The following is a 14,961-nucleotide window of genomic DNA, read 5'->3' as shown; positions in this document are numbered from 1 at the left end:
ATGACAAACATTTGAACTTATGCCTCAAGTTGGTGCATAAATCAAAAACCTGTTAATTGCATAATCTAACTGTGCAAGCTACTGCTTGTGCCCAATACTTGAGCCTTGCTTTCACTTCCTCAGGATGATCACCTACACAAATTAATTTAATCCAATTAAAATCAATGTTTATTTTGATGTGCTTTAGCTAGCAAATAAACCCTAACCCATTAGGTAACCCAAAACCCGAAACATTTTAGACGAATATAAGATTAAATATGATACTAGACGATACTTGACCTGATCACCCAAAACACACATGTCAGTTTACCCGACCTATATACATAAATATTTTCTTTAATTTGTTAATTTGTCCTTGCTAACAAGGTAATTAAATATTTTCTTTAATTTGTTAATTTGTCCTTGCTAACAAGGTAATTAATTCCACCAATCCACTAACATTTAGTTTATATATTTTTTTAACTTAAAAGGTAAACAATTTTCTATAATTTAATTGCAATAAATCTATTTAAAACAATCCTAACACATAATTTTAATAATTATGTGAATATTCCCTATAGCTGACGGGTAATTAAAGAAGACTCACCAGGACTAGAGATCTTCCAATTAGCAACCGGAGCCGGAGGCAGTGACGCGGTTTCATTAACCGATTCATCCGCCAAGGACAACGGCGTATCCGGCGACTTTTGATGCTCATCAAGAAACTTTTGACTCATGGAGTAACACAACTCAAGCGCGGGCAAAGTGTTACAAAGCTCGGGAATCTCATCGTAACTAAACCCGAAACCTAAGTCGAAACACCCTTTAAGTTCATCGAGGTCTTCGTCGGTTAAACTTTTCGCTCTAATAAGATCATCTTCATCTGAGGCCTCTACATAGCCTTCAAGAAACACTTGGTTTTTTTTATTCCTAAAGGTCTTTTTAGACCGTGTGCTCAACACCCTAGGTCGAGTTTCCTGATCAGTTGGGCACGATTTTTCGGGCGCGTGGCCGTGAAATTACTGGCACACGTCCTGTCAACAGCTGTTGCCAGCCTGCTTTTTGCCACGTGTCATAGTTTCATTGCACCTTCGATTTCTCTCTCCTCCGCATTAAATTCACCGCATTAATTGCGATTAGTATATAAAGGGGGAGAGGCCTCTTTGTAATCCACACTTTCACCTCTCTTCTTCTTCTTCTTAGTGATTTCCGGCAAATACTCCCCTTTTTCAGGCAAGCATTTTCCCGAAATCACTTCTTTCTGCAAAAATGTCTTCTCATGATGCTGAAGCTGTAGCCGACGATAGGAGTACTGCTGGCGAGTGCCAGTGTGCTCTACCTGTCGATCAGTACCAGTACATCGTCAGGAAGTTCATGCTCGAGTCTCTCGAGCCTGAGTTTCCTGAATCCCACCAGACTGTGTACGATGCCCCCAGTGGCAAGATCGGGGTATATGCTGCATTCTTTGTTTATGGGAACCTTAGGTTCCCATTGACAAAGTTTGTGTACCGTGTCCTGGAGAGGCACGGGGTGCACCTGACCGAGGTGCATCCGATGGCGATTGCCAAGGTCCGGCACTTCGAGTGGGTGTGTCGGATTCTGGGTATTGAGCCCTACGTGGACCGCCTGATGACCTTTTATACTTGGAGGTGCGTCCAGGGGTGGTACACCCTGACAACCCGTATTAAGGGTTTGAAGATCTGCGTGACCGAGCCCAGTCTCCGATCGTGGAAGCGGGAGTTCTTCTACATCTCTGCCCGCGCCATCCCCATTGCTATGAAGTTCAAGAAGGGTCAAGCGCTTCCGAGCCTTCACGCTTCCAGCTACCAGGAGGCGGAATGGTTCGCGAAGATATCCCGGGTCCAATCTCCGGTTTACCGGTTTGCGGAGTCCGGGATGGTGCTGCTGGGGATGAGCCGGGTATGGAAGGATGCATCCCGGTTTCCCATCCTTCTTGAATACGGTTTGAACTCTATTCCTTATGGTATGTCTTGTCTTTCTTGCTGATATTAGTTTATTTTTCTAACTGTTTCTTTTTCTTTCAGAGGGGAATAATTTGGAGTCGCTCCTGTTCCCGCGGGAAGCTGACAGTCCCGTGCGGGTGGGCACTCGTGCTCTGGACGACAATGAGTTGCCCATCCTGGAGCAAACGGCGGATAGGTTTGTGGAGGTCTATCCGCCGGGCCAAGAGATCCTGAGCCACCGGCGGCCAGGTAAGGAGATATTCTATCCTGAACCCCTCAATGCTGTACCCGTTGCTGGAAATCCTTACATCCTGTCTTCTTCTGAGGAATCCGCAGATGGTCCTCCCCTTGTGCGGAAGAAGAAGGCTGCTGCCGGCGTGAAGGGGAAGGAGAAGGCCTCCACAGCTGATTCAGTGGTTCTCTCTGACTCGGAGTCAGATAGTGAAGAGGTGGCGGGGAAGCCCGGTGGTGAGGAGACCACTGCTCCGGAGGCTACGACCGTTACCTCCGGAGAACCAACGAAGACGACGGTGACCGGTACCAAGAGGCCGGCTCCATCGGGTTCCTCCCCGCCCGTCCGTACGTTCAGGGTCAAGAGAACCCGTAAGTACAATCATAGTTTCTTTGTAGATTTATTACTTCATAAATTTATCTTAAACACTTTCTTCTTTGTGCAGGCGTGGATGTTGACGCATTCCGGGGTGAAGCGCAGAGGAGTACCCTTCCGCCAATGACGGTAGGCTTGGTCAGCCTACCCGAGGCGTCGACCCAGGTGCCTGCGCCTGCTACCCGCTGGTTCAGTTGCTCCCTCTGAGCAGACTGTTCCAGCTGAGATGACGTCACCGCCGGCTGTGAGTGCGATTTTTACAGCATCCTTCACAGAGCCGGCGGTTACTGCTGCTGCCTACGAGGCGGCGACCGCGGCGGCGACCACAACGGCGGCCTCGGCGGCTGCCACCATGCCCGCGCCACCGGCACCGATGGCCGGACCATCAGGTACGCGCAGGGCTTCCCGCCGATCTTTGCCACCTTCCCGTCTGCCTGACCTGTTGGATGGATTTCCTTTAGGTTCAGGTGATGGGTTTGGCGGCTATCGGCCTGTCATTGACCCTACAGGTGCGTAGGGTTCCTTTCTTTTTCCCTTATGTTTTTTATCATCTTTTCCTTACTGCTTTTGTTTCTTTTGCAGTGTCGGATTCCAATGAAGTGTATGTTCCTCGATGGAACATACGCCGAGGAACAACCCTTCGCACACCTGTGGAGTGCGTGGACTGGGTTCGCCACGCTGCTCCTCCGGGTGCGTTGGGGGAAGCCATGGTTAGCTACCAGGAGGGTAGGCTAACTAATGAGCTTCGGGTTCTCCAGGCCCGGATGCAGCCGCGCGTCGAGCTGCTTTGTCGTGAAAACGACAAGTTGAAAGCAGCTCGCGCCAAGGACATATCTGAGGCGCGTGCTCTTCGGGAGGAGAACCAACAGCTGGCGGCAGCTGCCGCCGACAAGGAGAAGGCCTTCAAGGCCCTCGAGGTTGAAGTTCAGGCGCGACTCGAGGCCCGCTCCAAGGCTGCCCAAGCTGTGAATGAACAGCTTCGGCTGGCCAGGGAGACTGCGCGAAACGCAACCGAGAGGGCTGCCAAGGCTGAAGCCGTTGCTGAGCCTTTGCGTGTGGAGAATGAGGAGCTGAAAGGCAAATTAGAGGCTCTCCAACGCGCTCATGATGCCTTGGCAATGGAAGATGCCAAAAAACTCCAGGAAATCCTGGACCAGAGGGGGGTGCTTGACCAGACCCAGCGGAAGCTTAAGGGCGTCGAAGAGGCTGCCGCAAAGGAAGTTTTACTTGCCAACCTTAACAAGAGCGAAGCCGAACGCGCCCATAACGAAGCTCAAGCTGCCCTCCAATGGCTTCTTCGAGAAGCGTTGCCTCAGGTATGTTTAGTTTTATCTTCACGCTTTTCTTTTGTAAGAAAAGGTTCTAATACTTGTGTTTTCTTTGTAGGTTGTGCGTCGGGTCTTTTCAGAGACCTCTTACGATGATGCTATGACCGCAGCCCTCAACGCTTCTCATGAGGATGGGGAAAAGGCCGGCTTCTTGCTTGGTCTAGGGTTTGTTGAGAAAGGCGTCCCGCCTTCCAACTTCCCTTTGTTCAATGTGGATACCGAAGCCATTTATGACCAAGCATTGAACCAGTACGCCGCCTTCCCGCATCCAGTGGTGGAGAAGGTGGACGAAGTAGCTGCTGCTGATGATGGGTTAACTGTCCTCAAAGCGTTCCTCGAAACACCCCGTTCTTCTGACGGAGCGGGTCCAAGTGGAAGCGGCCCTGAAGCTTGATCCTGAAGATCCCTTCCCATTGCTAAGATAGACTTGTATAGTTTTTTTTTTTTTTTTTTTTTTTTAGGCGGGTAGTTACCCGGCCATTCTTGTAACATTCTTGAAATATTAATCTTTTTGCGTATAAGATTGTTATTTCCTTCTTTGGGTTCCTTGCTTTATAAACTTATGACTTGCATACTTAGTTTAAATTAGCAATTTTCCAAGTGTTTAGAATAAGAACCTTTGAACGTGGTTGATAGTGGGTTAAAGTTTCGCTTCCTCCTTCGTGATTGTGCGGGTAGAACCGTCACTTGCACTTGGTAGGATGGCTAAACTTTAACTTATATCTGTCCTGCGTGTAGGTTTTTCTTACCTTTTGAGGATAAGTTAACCTTTGAACGTGGTTGATAATAGGTGTGAAGTTTTGCTTCCTCTTTCGTGATTGTGCGGGTAGAACCGTCACTTGCACTTAGTAGGATGGCAAAACTTTACCCTTATCTGACCTGCGTGTAGGTTTTTCTTACCTTTTGAGGATAAGTTAACCTTTGAACGTGGTTGATAACAGGAAGTCTTGCTTCCTCTTTCGTGATTGTGCGGGTAGAACCATCACTTGCACTTAGCAGGATGGCAAAACTTTACCCATTTCTGACCTGCGTGTAGGTTTTCCTTATCCTTTTTAAGAATTTTGTTTTGAACCGTTCGACGCGCGGTTGTCGATAGGTTAGTGTTCAGTTTCCTTTCATGATTCATGCGGATAGACCGGCACTTTCATTTAATGGGATAATTGAACTCTTCCCCTTCAACTGATCTGCGTGAAGGTTTGTCAAGTTATTGGGTTCGTGCGGGTAGGACCGCCTTCCCACGCAACGACTTCACGTAATGTGAACGCCGTCACCAGTGTTGCATAGTTTAACCGTTCGACGCGCGGTTGTTGATAGGTTATTATTCAGTTTCCTTTCATGATTCATGCGGATAGACCGGCACTTTCATTTTTGGGTGCTGAACTTTTTCCCAAACTGACCTGCGTGAAGGTTTGTCACGTTATTGGGTTCGTGCGGGTAGGACCGCCTTCCCATGCAATGACTTCACGTAATTATGCGGTGAAAACCGGCATATTAGTGTTCAGAAAAGTAATTGTAAAATCATCAGCTTCGATGTTCTTAAAGAGAATCATTTCCATTAGAAGTGGCTCTTGGCCTTTTCTTTACAAATTGGAATTGATTTACATGCAGACTGTGTAAATGAGCTCCCTTCCTTGTTGGGATGGGAGTGCCATCGAGCCGATACGCACCTGGTTCGGGATCTCGTTCTTTACGCAGCATGTAGTCTCGATTTTGAAGCTGGAATTGATTCGTGTTTTCCCCAGCTGGGGTTCTATACGCACTCGCCTGCTCAGCCTTTATTACGCCACGAGGTGCGCGAGCGTCCCATCTCTGACAAATGCTTCGACCATATCTTTTACATCTATGCATTCTTCAGTGTTGTGGCCCTTTGTCTTGTGAAAGTCACAGTATTTGCTCCGATCAGCATCGTGACGATGTCGGATTATTGGAGGCTTTGGCCATGGGAGCTCTTCAGTGGCGAATATCTCAGTGACGCTTTTGGTGAGTGGCGTCCATCTGGAGTTCCGGTGCGACTGTACATTATCCCTTCCGTCCAACCGATGTTGCAAGCCGGATGAGGTGTCAAAGTTTACCCTTGACTGCCAAATGCCTAGCTTTCGTTTTTTATTTAGTCGGGCGGTGAGGACGTTGTCTTCTCTCGTCCTCTGGGTGTAGAGGTTTGTGCTCTGTGGGAGATCTCTACCCAGTTGCTTCTCTGTTTCCGCATAGCGTTTTGCTGCTGTCATGATGCCATCCCATGTGGATGGCATGCCATCTTTACCCGTTAGGGTGCGGATGAGCTCTGGGTCATGTGCGCCCTGGATGAAGGCAGCGCGAACGAGATCTTCGCTGATATTGCCCAAACTTAGCTTCTTTGAGTTGAAGCGAGTGATGAAGTTCGGCAGAGATTCATCTTCCTCTCGTATGCATTTGAGGATTGTCCATTGCTCCTCGGTATACTTTCGTTGCTGGCTGAAGTGTTGGCTAAACTTCTGTTGGAAGTCTGCCCAGTCGTAGATGTGGTTGACCGGTAGACGATCGAACCATGCTCTAGCAGCCCCAACCAGCGTCATTTGGAACATGTAACACCACGTGGGTTCCGTCCAATTGCTAACGGTTGCCCCTGCTATGAACCTGTTCAAATGATCGTCTGGATCAGATATACCGTCATATGTGCCTATGTTGGGCATTTGTTTGGCACTCTTTGGGGCGATTGCTTCAGCAATGTCCCTTGCAAATTTGGACGTTCCTGCATTTGCAACGTTTGGTCTGAACGTTTTAGAGAAGTCTCGTGGACTTCCACCTGTGCTTTTTGGTTTGAAGGCTTGTCCAAAATGCCTTTTCGGTTGGGATCCCGTTTCCTTACGCTTCCCTTTTGCCCTATGGCGAGGGTTCGCGTCGGAGTCGGATTCCTCCGAGTCATCCTCCCAGTAGTCGAATTCGTCGGCCTGTTGCACGGAACGCAAGCGTTCGTCCAACTTAGCCTGGAATTCCTTTTGTCGTGCCTCCGCCCATGCCTTAACTTCATCGAGAGTCTGGCGGGGGAGTCTTCGTTTCTCAAACTGGATATCGGTGGATCCCCGTAGGTGATCATTTACTGCACTTGCCCCGGCTTTGGTAAGTGGGGTAGTGTTCGTAAAATTTACTTCACTTGCCCCGGCTTCGGTAGCCGGGGTAGTGTTCGTAAAAACTGTGTTGCCGGTATTCCCCCTAGTAGCAGGGGTTGTGGTTACCGGAATTTCTCTAACCATCTTTGTAGAAGTTTGAAAAAACTGGAGAAAATTGTAGTTCTAGCTTTATGCACGGATGGCGCCAATGAAGAAACACTAACCGGACCCCGGGCAGATTACTGGTAACCTGGGGGTTGGAGAGATGTTTCCCACGAGGGGTTAGACCCTTGGAAGATGGTTCTTCTGATAACCTGCAAAACAGACACCGTGAGCTCGTCACTGAGAAGGGGGGGGGGGTTCCTCCTTGTGACCACCCTCCGGCATGAGAATCAGACTAGATTGCTCTTTAAATATAAAAGTATATTAAGAGATTGCTAGAGCAGATATCAGGTATATTATGATGATAATATGATAATGTAGTAAGATATGTTATGTTTTGATGATCATACCATTTGGGGTATTTATAGCCGAAGGTAGGTTTCCAAGGAGGTATGGCCGGCTGCAACAGTGTTCCTGTTCATCAACAGTAGTCTACGCACGTGCCCTGCTGGTAGTTGGTGGGTAGGCAGCGGCTGATAGTGACCAGGCCTGCTGTATACTATTCCCTTTCCACCAACTGCCGGCTACGCACGTGGTATGACAGTAGTTGGTGAGTAGGCAGCGGCTAATAGTGATTCAGTACAGGAGCATGCTGCTCGCCATACTGTATCAGTGAGCTGTCGTATCTCTGATCAGATCTTTCGCCCATACCTCGTCAGGTACAGTAAAAGGTCCTTCAGTATACAGACTGGCTTATTTGGGCAGGAGTATTCCCCCTCCCGCCTCTGTGCGGGATTGCTCCCGGCTTGGCTCATTCCTTCAGGTGACACTGAATGATCGAGAGCTAAGTGCCTTGTGCGTGTAGCCATGCTGCGCGGGTGGCCTTCCCTAATGGCTTGTATCCGAGGCTGCGGGGACAGGCGGAGTCCACCATTGGGAGGCATTTCCTGCGGGACCAGCTTGCGTACTGCGCGTAAGGACGTCACGTCTCTGAGCATGGTTGGTCCTGCGGATCCAGTTGGTCTCTGCGCAGACGTCCCTGTTTAAGGTGAGTCTTGCGGGTCCAACTGGGCTCTGCTGGGACCTACCTCTTCAGTCGAGTTTCCTGATCAGTTGATGTAATGCTAGGAAACTCAAGCTTAGGGTATTGCTGATCTTCATGGAAGATCCTTTGGGATATTGTTGATATGGACTCATATGAACAACTTTCCATTGTTGTTGGTTAATATTAATGTTTGTTACTTTGTTTTTTGGGTTTGAAAAGTGGTTATGTGAAATAAAAGAGTTGGTTTTTATAGACTTTGAAAGCCTATCATGTTATGTTATTGATATGTATGCATGATTGTCACGCATGTATGATGTATGCATGATAATAATGGATTTTAATGTGCATGTGGGTGATGTGTGATGGCTAATAAGTAATAAGTGCATGTGTCACATCCTATATTTTCATAAACACCCCCTACACTTTAAAAAATTTGGTTAGCGCATGTCCGGTTTTTTATTAGGATGTTTCTGATTCGGTTTAAAACTATGAAATCCTTTAACAGGATATCGGTTTGATTTCGTAGTTAAGTGAATTTTGAATTTGACAACCTGTATTTATGGGACTTTGTTTTTATTCTTGTGTGATTTTTAAACAAATATTTACTTTTTATTCGGTGTGTTTCGTACATTGGTGAAACCAAAGGTTAAATCGTAAAAATAGAGTATGATAAGTCAATTCAAACTCAAAACTCTTTATTAAATGTAGGACTAATAAATCAAGATCTTGATTATTTTAATACCAGTTTTTTTTATATATTCTGTTACTAATTAATCAAATTGGGCTTTTAAATTTATATAGTCTGATCTGGTGAACCAAAACAATGAATCACAAAATCTTTATATATTATAAAAAAAATCTTATAGATGTATATTAAATATTTAAATATAATATCTTCATATCTTGCATACAATACATGCCATCTTGAATATACACCATATCAAAATATCAAATACCATATTAGTCTCACCTACTAACTAAAAAAACTAATTGAATTAATATTTTATTTTATTTTTATACACATTACATTGATAGTAGAATCTTTTGATCCAAAATCCATAGAAAATCATATTACATCACACATCTTGATTCGAATATTTACAAAAATAGATAAATGGCGCTCTTAATGAACTGGACCGACTTGGATGTCATAGCCTGAGTTTAATCTTAGCTTGTAACTTGTTTTACCCTAAACGCTAGCATCTTGCTAGTTTTATTAATACAAATTGTAGCTCGATATTGAGTTAGAAGCACGGAGAATGACAAGATGACTAAAAGCAACGCCAACAAGTAGAATCTTCGTTCTAGCACCATTACCGAGATCCAAATAAAGCTACCGAAGTTTGATAGCAACATGATAAAATAAACACGCCCAATCGATATGTCAACAAACTTATGCAATCACTCCACATCACCTGATATCTTTACACGGGTACTCGAGTAGTAAATAATCATAATAAACTATATTAAACTATATCTAATGCAATTGTATGGTAAAATATGATATAAACGAATATAACAATTTATATTAACAACCAAATATGAAGACTTGATGTATGTGACAAGTCTAAACACATAACTATATAAGAAATTAAAGAAATATATATTATTAAGATAATATTAAAGACAAAAAGTGTTGTATGTTAAATATTAATATTATTATTAATTTAAGACAATTATAGAAAACGATGGTTTGATTATTCAGTCACAAAGTGAACAAACTAAAGCACATAACATACAACGTGGCATAGAAAAAGAATATGCCTTTTTGATTTTTCTAATAAAATATAAAAGTTATATGTCGGCATAGGTGATAGTGTGATACGTGTCATATTTGATATGCACAACCGGGTCGGGTCTTTTGAAGTGGTCCATTATGACAGCTCATCAGATAATGGATTGATGTTGACACCATATATTGATATGTATCATGTCATGTCACATGTGTATACATAATTACATATTATGATATTACCATTGCATATCATGTTGCATGATTAGAATCTTAATTAGTTAGAAATTAAGAGTTATATTCCAAATATTTTTTTAACTGTATTTTAAATTATCCTTAATATTTAGATGAGCCTTTTTAAAACAAGATGTAATCGACTATATTGATTTTGACATTTCATGGCTGACTCATCCAATATCACCGTAAGGAAAAATACCCATTATTTGTTTGAACTTGAGACCTTAAAGAATTAGAGATCTTAATACTTAACCATACCAATGCCATTGAAGTATTGGACTAGAAGGCAAGCTACATTTGTTTATATTAAATATTAAAAAAACGTATATAAGAGATTTTGTTAAAAGAAATAATTGATATTTTTATAAATCTATACTTGAATACACTTTTAAATAAATGTTACATTTGATTTATCATATATTTTAATAAGTACTTTTAAGCAATGAAAGAATTATAAAACTTTTTTACGGGTCAGAGTCAGAATTTCATAAGACTCGTTGGAATTTTAACGCACATATTAATTTATTGCTATTTTTTCTTTCATGTGGGGGCGGCTGACCCCGCCCAATACGCTTGGATCCGCCTCTGCTTTTAAGGTAAAGTACCATTTTATTATATAAAATCATGTAACTATATTACATACAATAACATTTGTGGAATTTTCTACGGATTTGAAAGCCGACTCAAGTGGGCTAAATTTCTCATGGTGGTGAGTTCCTCTTTGATATGATGAATCAGACTTGGAGCGTCAAATCAGTGTAAATGATTAATATTTTGTCTTAGAAACACTCACTCAGGTATTGAAGATAGTACTGGTCTAAACACTCTTAAAAAGCAAGTATTTGTTGAATGTTCTATTTTGTGTATCTAACATTTTATGATATTTAAGAAAATAAATGATAAATTAGTAATTGATGTTTTGTTTGATAGAGAAGTTTAGGGATGTGGTAATGTAAGTATGTAATTGACTATGGAGACCATAGAAAATGGGTGGGTACTAGAAAGAAGAAGAGACGATGAAAGATCCAACATACCATATCAAATATTCATTGATCTAACACCAATCACACCCATTCTAGTTAACAATGTTTCTTTTCCTATGTTCACACCACACCATATCAAATATTCATTGATCTCTCCATAATCGACTAAACACAAAAATAATCACGTCTGATTCAAAAACATCATAGACAAACCCTAAGTTACTTTCTTCTTCTACCCCACAAATAGTTTGTGACGGTCTATACTCTGTAGTCACATGTTTTACGTCATTTCCTCTGCTAGCTTTAAGCTATACATGGATCATAAGCATATGCAACATATGTGTTGCAGCTGATCTTTAACACTTTAATAATTACTAAGTTGATAGTTTGGTTTAACAAGTTTCTCACTTATTCATTTATTGATTTTACTAAATTCAACGCTTTTGTTGATGACCAGTATTTTAAAAGTTAAACTGGATCACGCCAATCGATTCGATTGAATAAATCAAGAATTCTTGATGCTATAGTATAGCTACTAGTTTATAAAATTATTTAATGTTATATAAAATATGCATTCTTATCAACTTTATATTATCTCTATTATTTCATAAGTTTATTATTACGATATTATTTTTTAAACTAAGTATTTACCTAGAAAACTAAAGAAAACATTTGAAAATTTCGTACTCGTATAATTTAATATCGACGTATAGTTTAGTTAAATAATAAATTTTGTTTTGTCTTTTTCTACACCTTTCAATTGAAATCACTTAGTGATGAAGGCTTTATCTAATATCCATAAAAAAAAAACTTGTAGCATATCTTATCAAGTTGATAACCGCAGTCTTAACGTCTTTGCGGCTGTGCATGTTCTTGTGTCATGTTTTAGTGTTTTATATTCTACTAGTGGCTAGCGGGCCTGTTAAGTTCAGAGTTGGAACGAGTTGAGTTTTTTCAGGCTCGGCTGATCCTCAAATAGCATTTGTTTAGTTATTGAGCCAAAACTCAGGTCTTTTATTGAAAGCTTGTTTAGGATTGTCGAATATTGTGTATTAATTTGTTATAATTTTACACATTTAGAATTTTATGTATTAAATTCCACACCGCATAATCGAGCTCAAGTTGAGCTATAGCTCGTAAAAGAGACCACACGAGCTTGAGCCAAACTTAGCCTTGTTTAATGTTTTTATCAGAATATACAAAAATAATTAAAAAGATATAATATATTGAATTAATAAATAGACAAGTAGGGCCCGAGCTTGAAAAAAATCTCACGAGCTGAACTCGAGCTTTTGAAATAAAGATTGAAATAAGTTGACCTCGAGCTCTCGTAAATTAAAACCAGCAGAGCTCGACCGCTTGAGAGTAGATGTGCACAAAACCGGTTTTAAACCCAAACCGAACCGGTTTGGTCAACGTTACCGGTTTGACTCAAACCGGTTGAGAAGCATGATAGTTCGCCCTGGTCTGGTTTAGAACCGGTTAACCGGTTTTTTTTAAAACCGGTTTGGTAGATCTTAAGGGGACCGGTCTTGGATGGGTGAAACCGGTTTTATTGTCAAGCCGGTTTAGTTGGGCTTGGAACTCTCAGAATCGAAGTTTTATATAATTTACTATAAAACGATTACAATTGAGCCCGTTTAAATGTGAATAATCTAGGCCCAAAAAAAGAAGAAGCCCGGCCCGCCCAACACATAAACTGTTTTGAGTTGGTTTTAACAACTTTTAAATTGAGCCCGAGAATTAAGTAAAGGCGGTGCCCGTACCATTATTCTCGCCCACCATTTGTATTTTGTAAACTGTAATGCAAACTCTCCACGTCATCACCGCAAGGAAGCTTAATTTCATTTGATTCATACGAGTATCGATTTACCGTTATTTTTCTTCAAAATTGATCTCAACAGTTAATCAGTTATCCGATCTGAACTGAAGTAGTTAGGTTTCCACCGTTTCAGGTATATATTATCAACTTTTCATTACTTATCGATCGATTATTTGCAGTTGTTATAGATAATTTGAGCTACGATGTATTGATTCATATGATTATTACTTGTTCATTTCGTATGATTATCGATTACAGCTTCCGGTTCTTATAGGAACTCGAAGCTAGCTACGACGTGCATGGTTAATTGATTATTATTATTATTATTATTATTATTATTATTACTTGCAGTTATTCAGTTGTTAGATTCGTATTGTTAACGATAAATTGAAGTTGTTATAGGAAGTTCGAGCTACTATGTGTACATGATTGATTCATATGATTATCAGCTTATAGTTATGAGATTCATATTATTATCGATTATTGCAGTTATACGAAATTCAAGCTAAGATGATTATCGATTTACAGTTTTTTCCTGCTCAAATTGATCTTTAGTTGTGAGACTCATATGATTATCGATTGCTTGACGTGTTATAGGAAATTCGAGCTACGACGTGCATGATTAATTGATTCATATGATTAATATTGATAATTTTGCTGCTTTTCTATCCAAAATTGATCTCAATTGTTAGATTTTTTAATGTTTTTCAACAATCAACCACACGCAAATCAAACATATTTGTTAAATTTGTAATTTATATTCAACTGCACAAGGAGACTCTATGTTCAGATTAGCTTCTGATTTCATTCAAACAAATCATTTTCTTGACTAAATTTGTTGAAATAGCATGAAACCTAGGGTTTGGAAAAAGATGTTTGCATATACTTTAGTTGAAATGGATCATAGATTCATAGATCAATTAGTATTTACTGTTTAGTTAGATATCTTTAATCATCATTCATCTACTAGAATTTGAACTTCTTCAAATAACTGTTTTTTAATGACCTTTGTTCTGGAAGTATGAACTGGTATTAGTTTGAAAGTCGTGTGAGCTTAATATATTCATTGCATATTTGACCAAATGTTGGCAATCTTCTTTGTTGACCTGTTCATTTCTGTTGAATTGGCAGTTAGTGTCCTTGGTCAATCAGACTGCCAATTCAGTTTCATTAACTTATTCATAGACAACCATTTAAAACCGCCATCAACTAATGATTTCGGCGTGTTGTTTACTTGTTTTGATCCCCAAAATTGGCTTTTTGTTCTTTGCTGTCATCTTGCAACCTGCAGCCTATTCCTACTTCAATTTTTTTGTTATTTGTTTGGAATAATAACAATGTTTTGATTCACAGTGTTCATCGAATCATCGTCATGGTGTGCATTAGAAAGAATCTAAAAGTTCATACACAAGAACTTAAACCAGTATCAAATCACATTCACGAGCCGGGCTTGGTTTTCAAATCCAGATTCAAGACTTTGTCCAAAAGTGAGGTTGAAGATGGCGAATTTGAATTTGCTATTAATTTGCGGAAAGAAGAACTGCTTAACCATGATAACTGCACATGGTTATCAATAGGTGATGCATCAACTCCATCATCATGTTTTAAAGATAAGGGTTTATTCGGTTACACAGACCTTAAGATAGATGCATGGTTCATTTCCTTATTATCAACTGATCAGTCACCAACATCTGATACACTTTTCAATACAAAAACGACTTTTTTTGATGGTTCCCGAGCGAATCCGATGGAAGAAGCATACTAAATTCTTGATCAAATGAAAGTGTTGGATGAATGCATGGTTTTTCATGAGAATTTAGAGGAGGAAGAAGTGGCTTCATCACTTTCATGGCTTGAGAATGAGTCATTTGATAGCTATCAAGAACGGAATTATGGTCAAACATTGGATACAAAGTCAAGGTCAAAGTCAAACTCAAAACGGGCTTTTTTCGATAGCAGTGATGCAAACTCACTGATTTCGTCAGCTTCTAGCTTTGACTACTCATCAGAAATCATGGATTCAGAAGAACTTAGTGCTGAAAAACCACTTTTCTGGCCGTTTAATTCGGCTTCTGA

The 14,961-nt window shown here is 41.0% G+C and overlaps 1 protein-coding gene across 1 annotated transcript; it reads right to left on the bottom strand.

The window, feature by feature from the left end:
- Positions 1 to 23: 23 nt before the first annotated feature.
- LOC143585983 (uncharacterized) lies at positions 24 to 14,437 on the bottom strand. Its single transcript, XM_077067635.1, has 4 exons — positions 14,321 to 14,437; positions 14,222 to 14,278; positions 587 to 956; positions 24 to 132 (listed from the first exon to the last, which is right to left on the bottom strand). The coding sequence occupies exons 1-4, from the start codon at positions 14,435 to 14,437 to the stop codon at positions 53 to 55; spliced, it is 624 nt and encodes a 207-aa protein (XP_076923750.1). The 3' UTR covers positions 24 to 52.
- Between the last annotated feature and the right edge of the window lie 524 nt (positions 14,438 to 14,961).

This window comes from Bidens hawaiensis, unplaced genomic scaffold, assembly GCF_021521415.1.
Source record: "Bidens hawaiensis isolate Kalapana, Puna unplaced genomic scaffold, B.hawaiensis_p1.1 tig00034269_1, whole genome shotgun sequence".
Lineage (NCBI taxonomy): Eukaryota > Viridiplantae > Streptophyta > Magnoliopsida > Asterales > Asteraceae > Bidens > Bidens hawaiensis.
The sequence above is the reverse complement of the archived record's forward strand: the minus strand, read 5'-3'. Positions and strand labels throughout refer to the sequence as shown.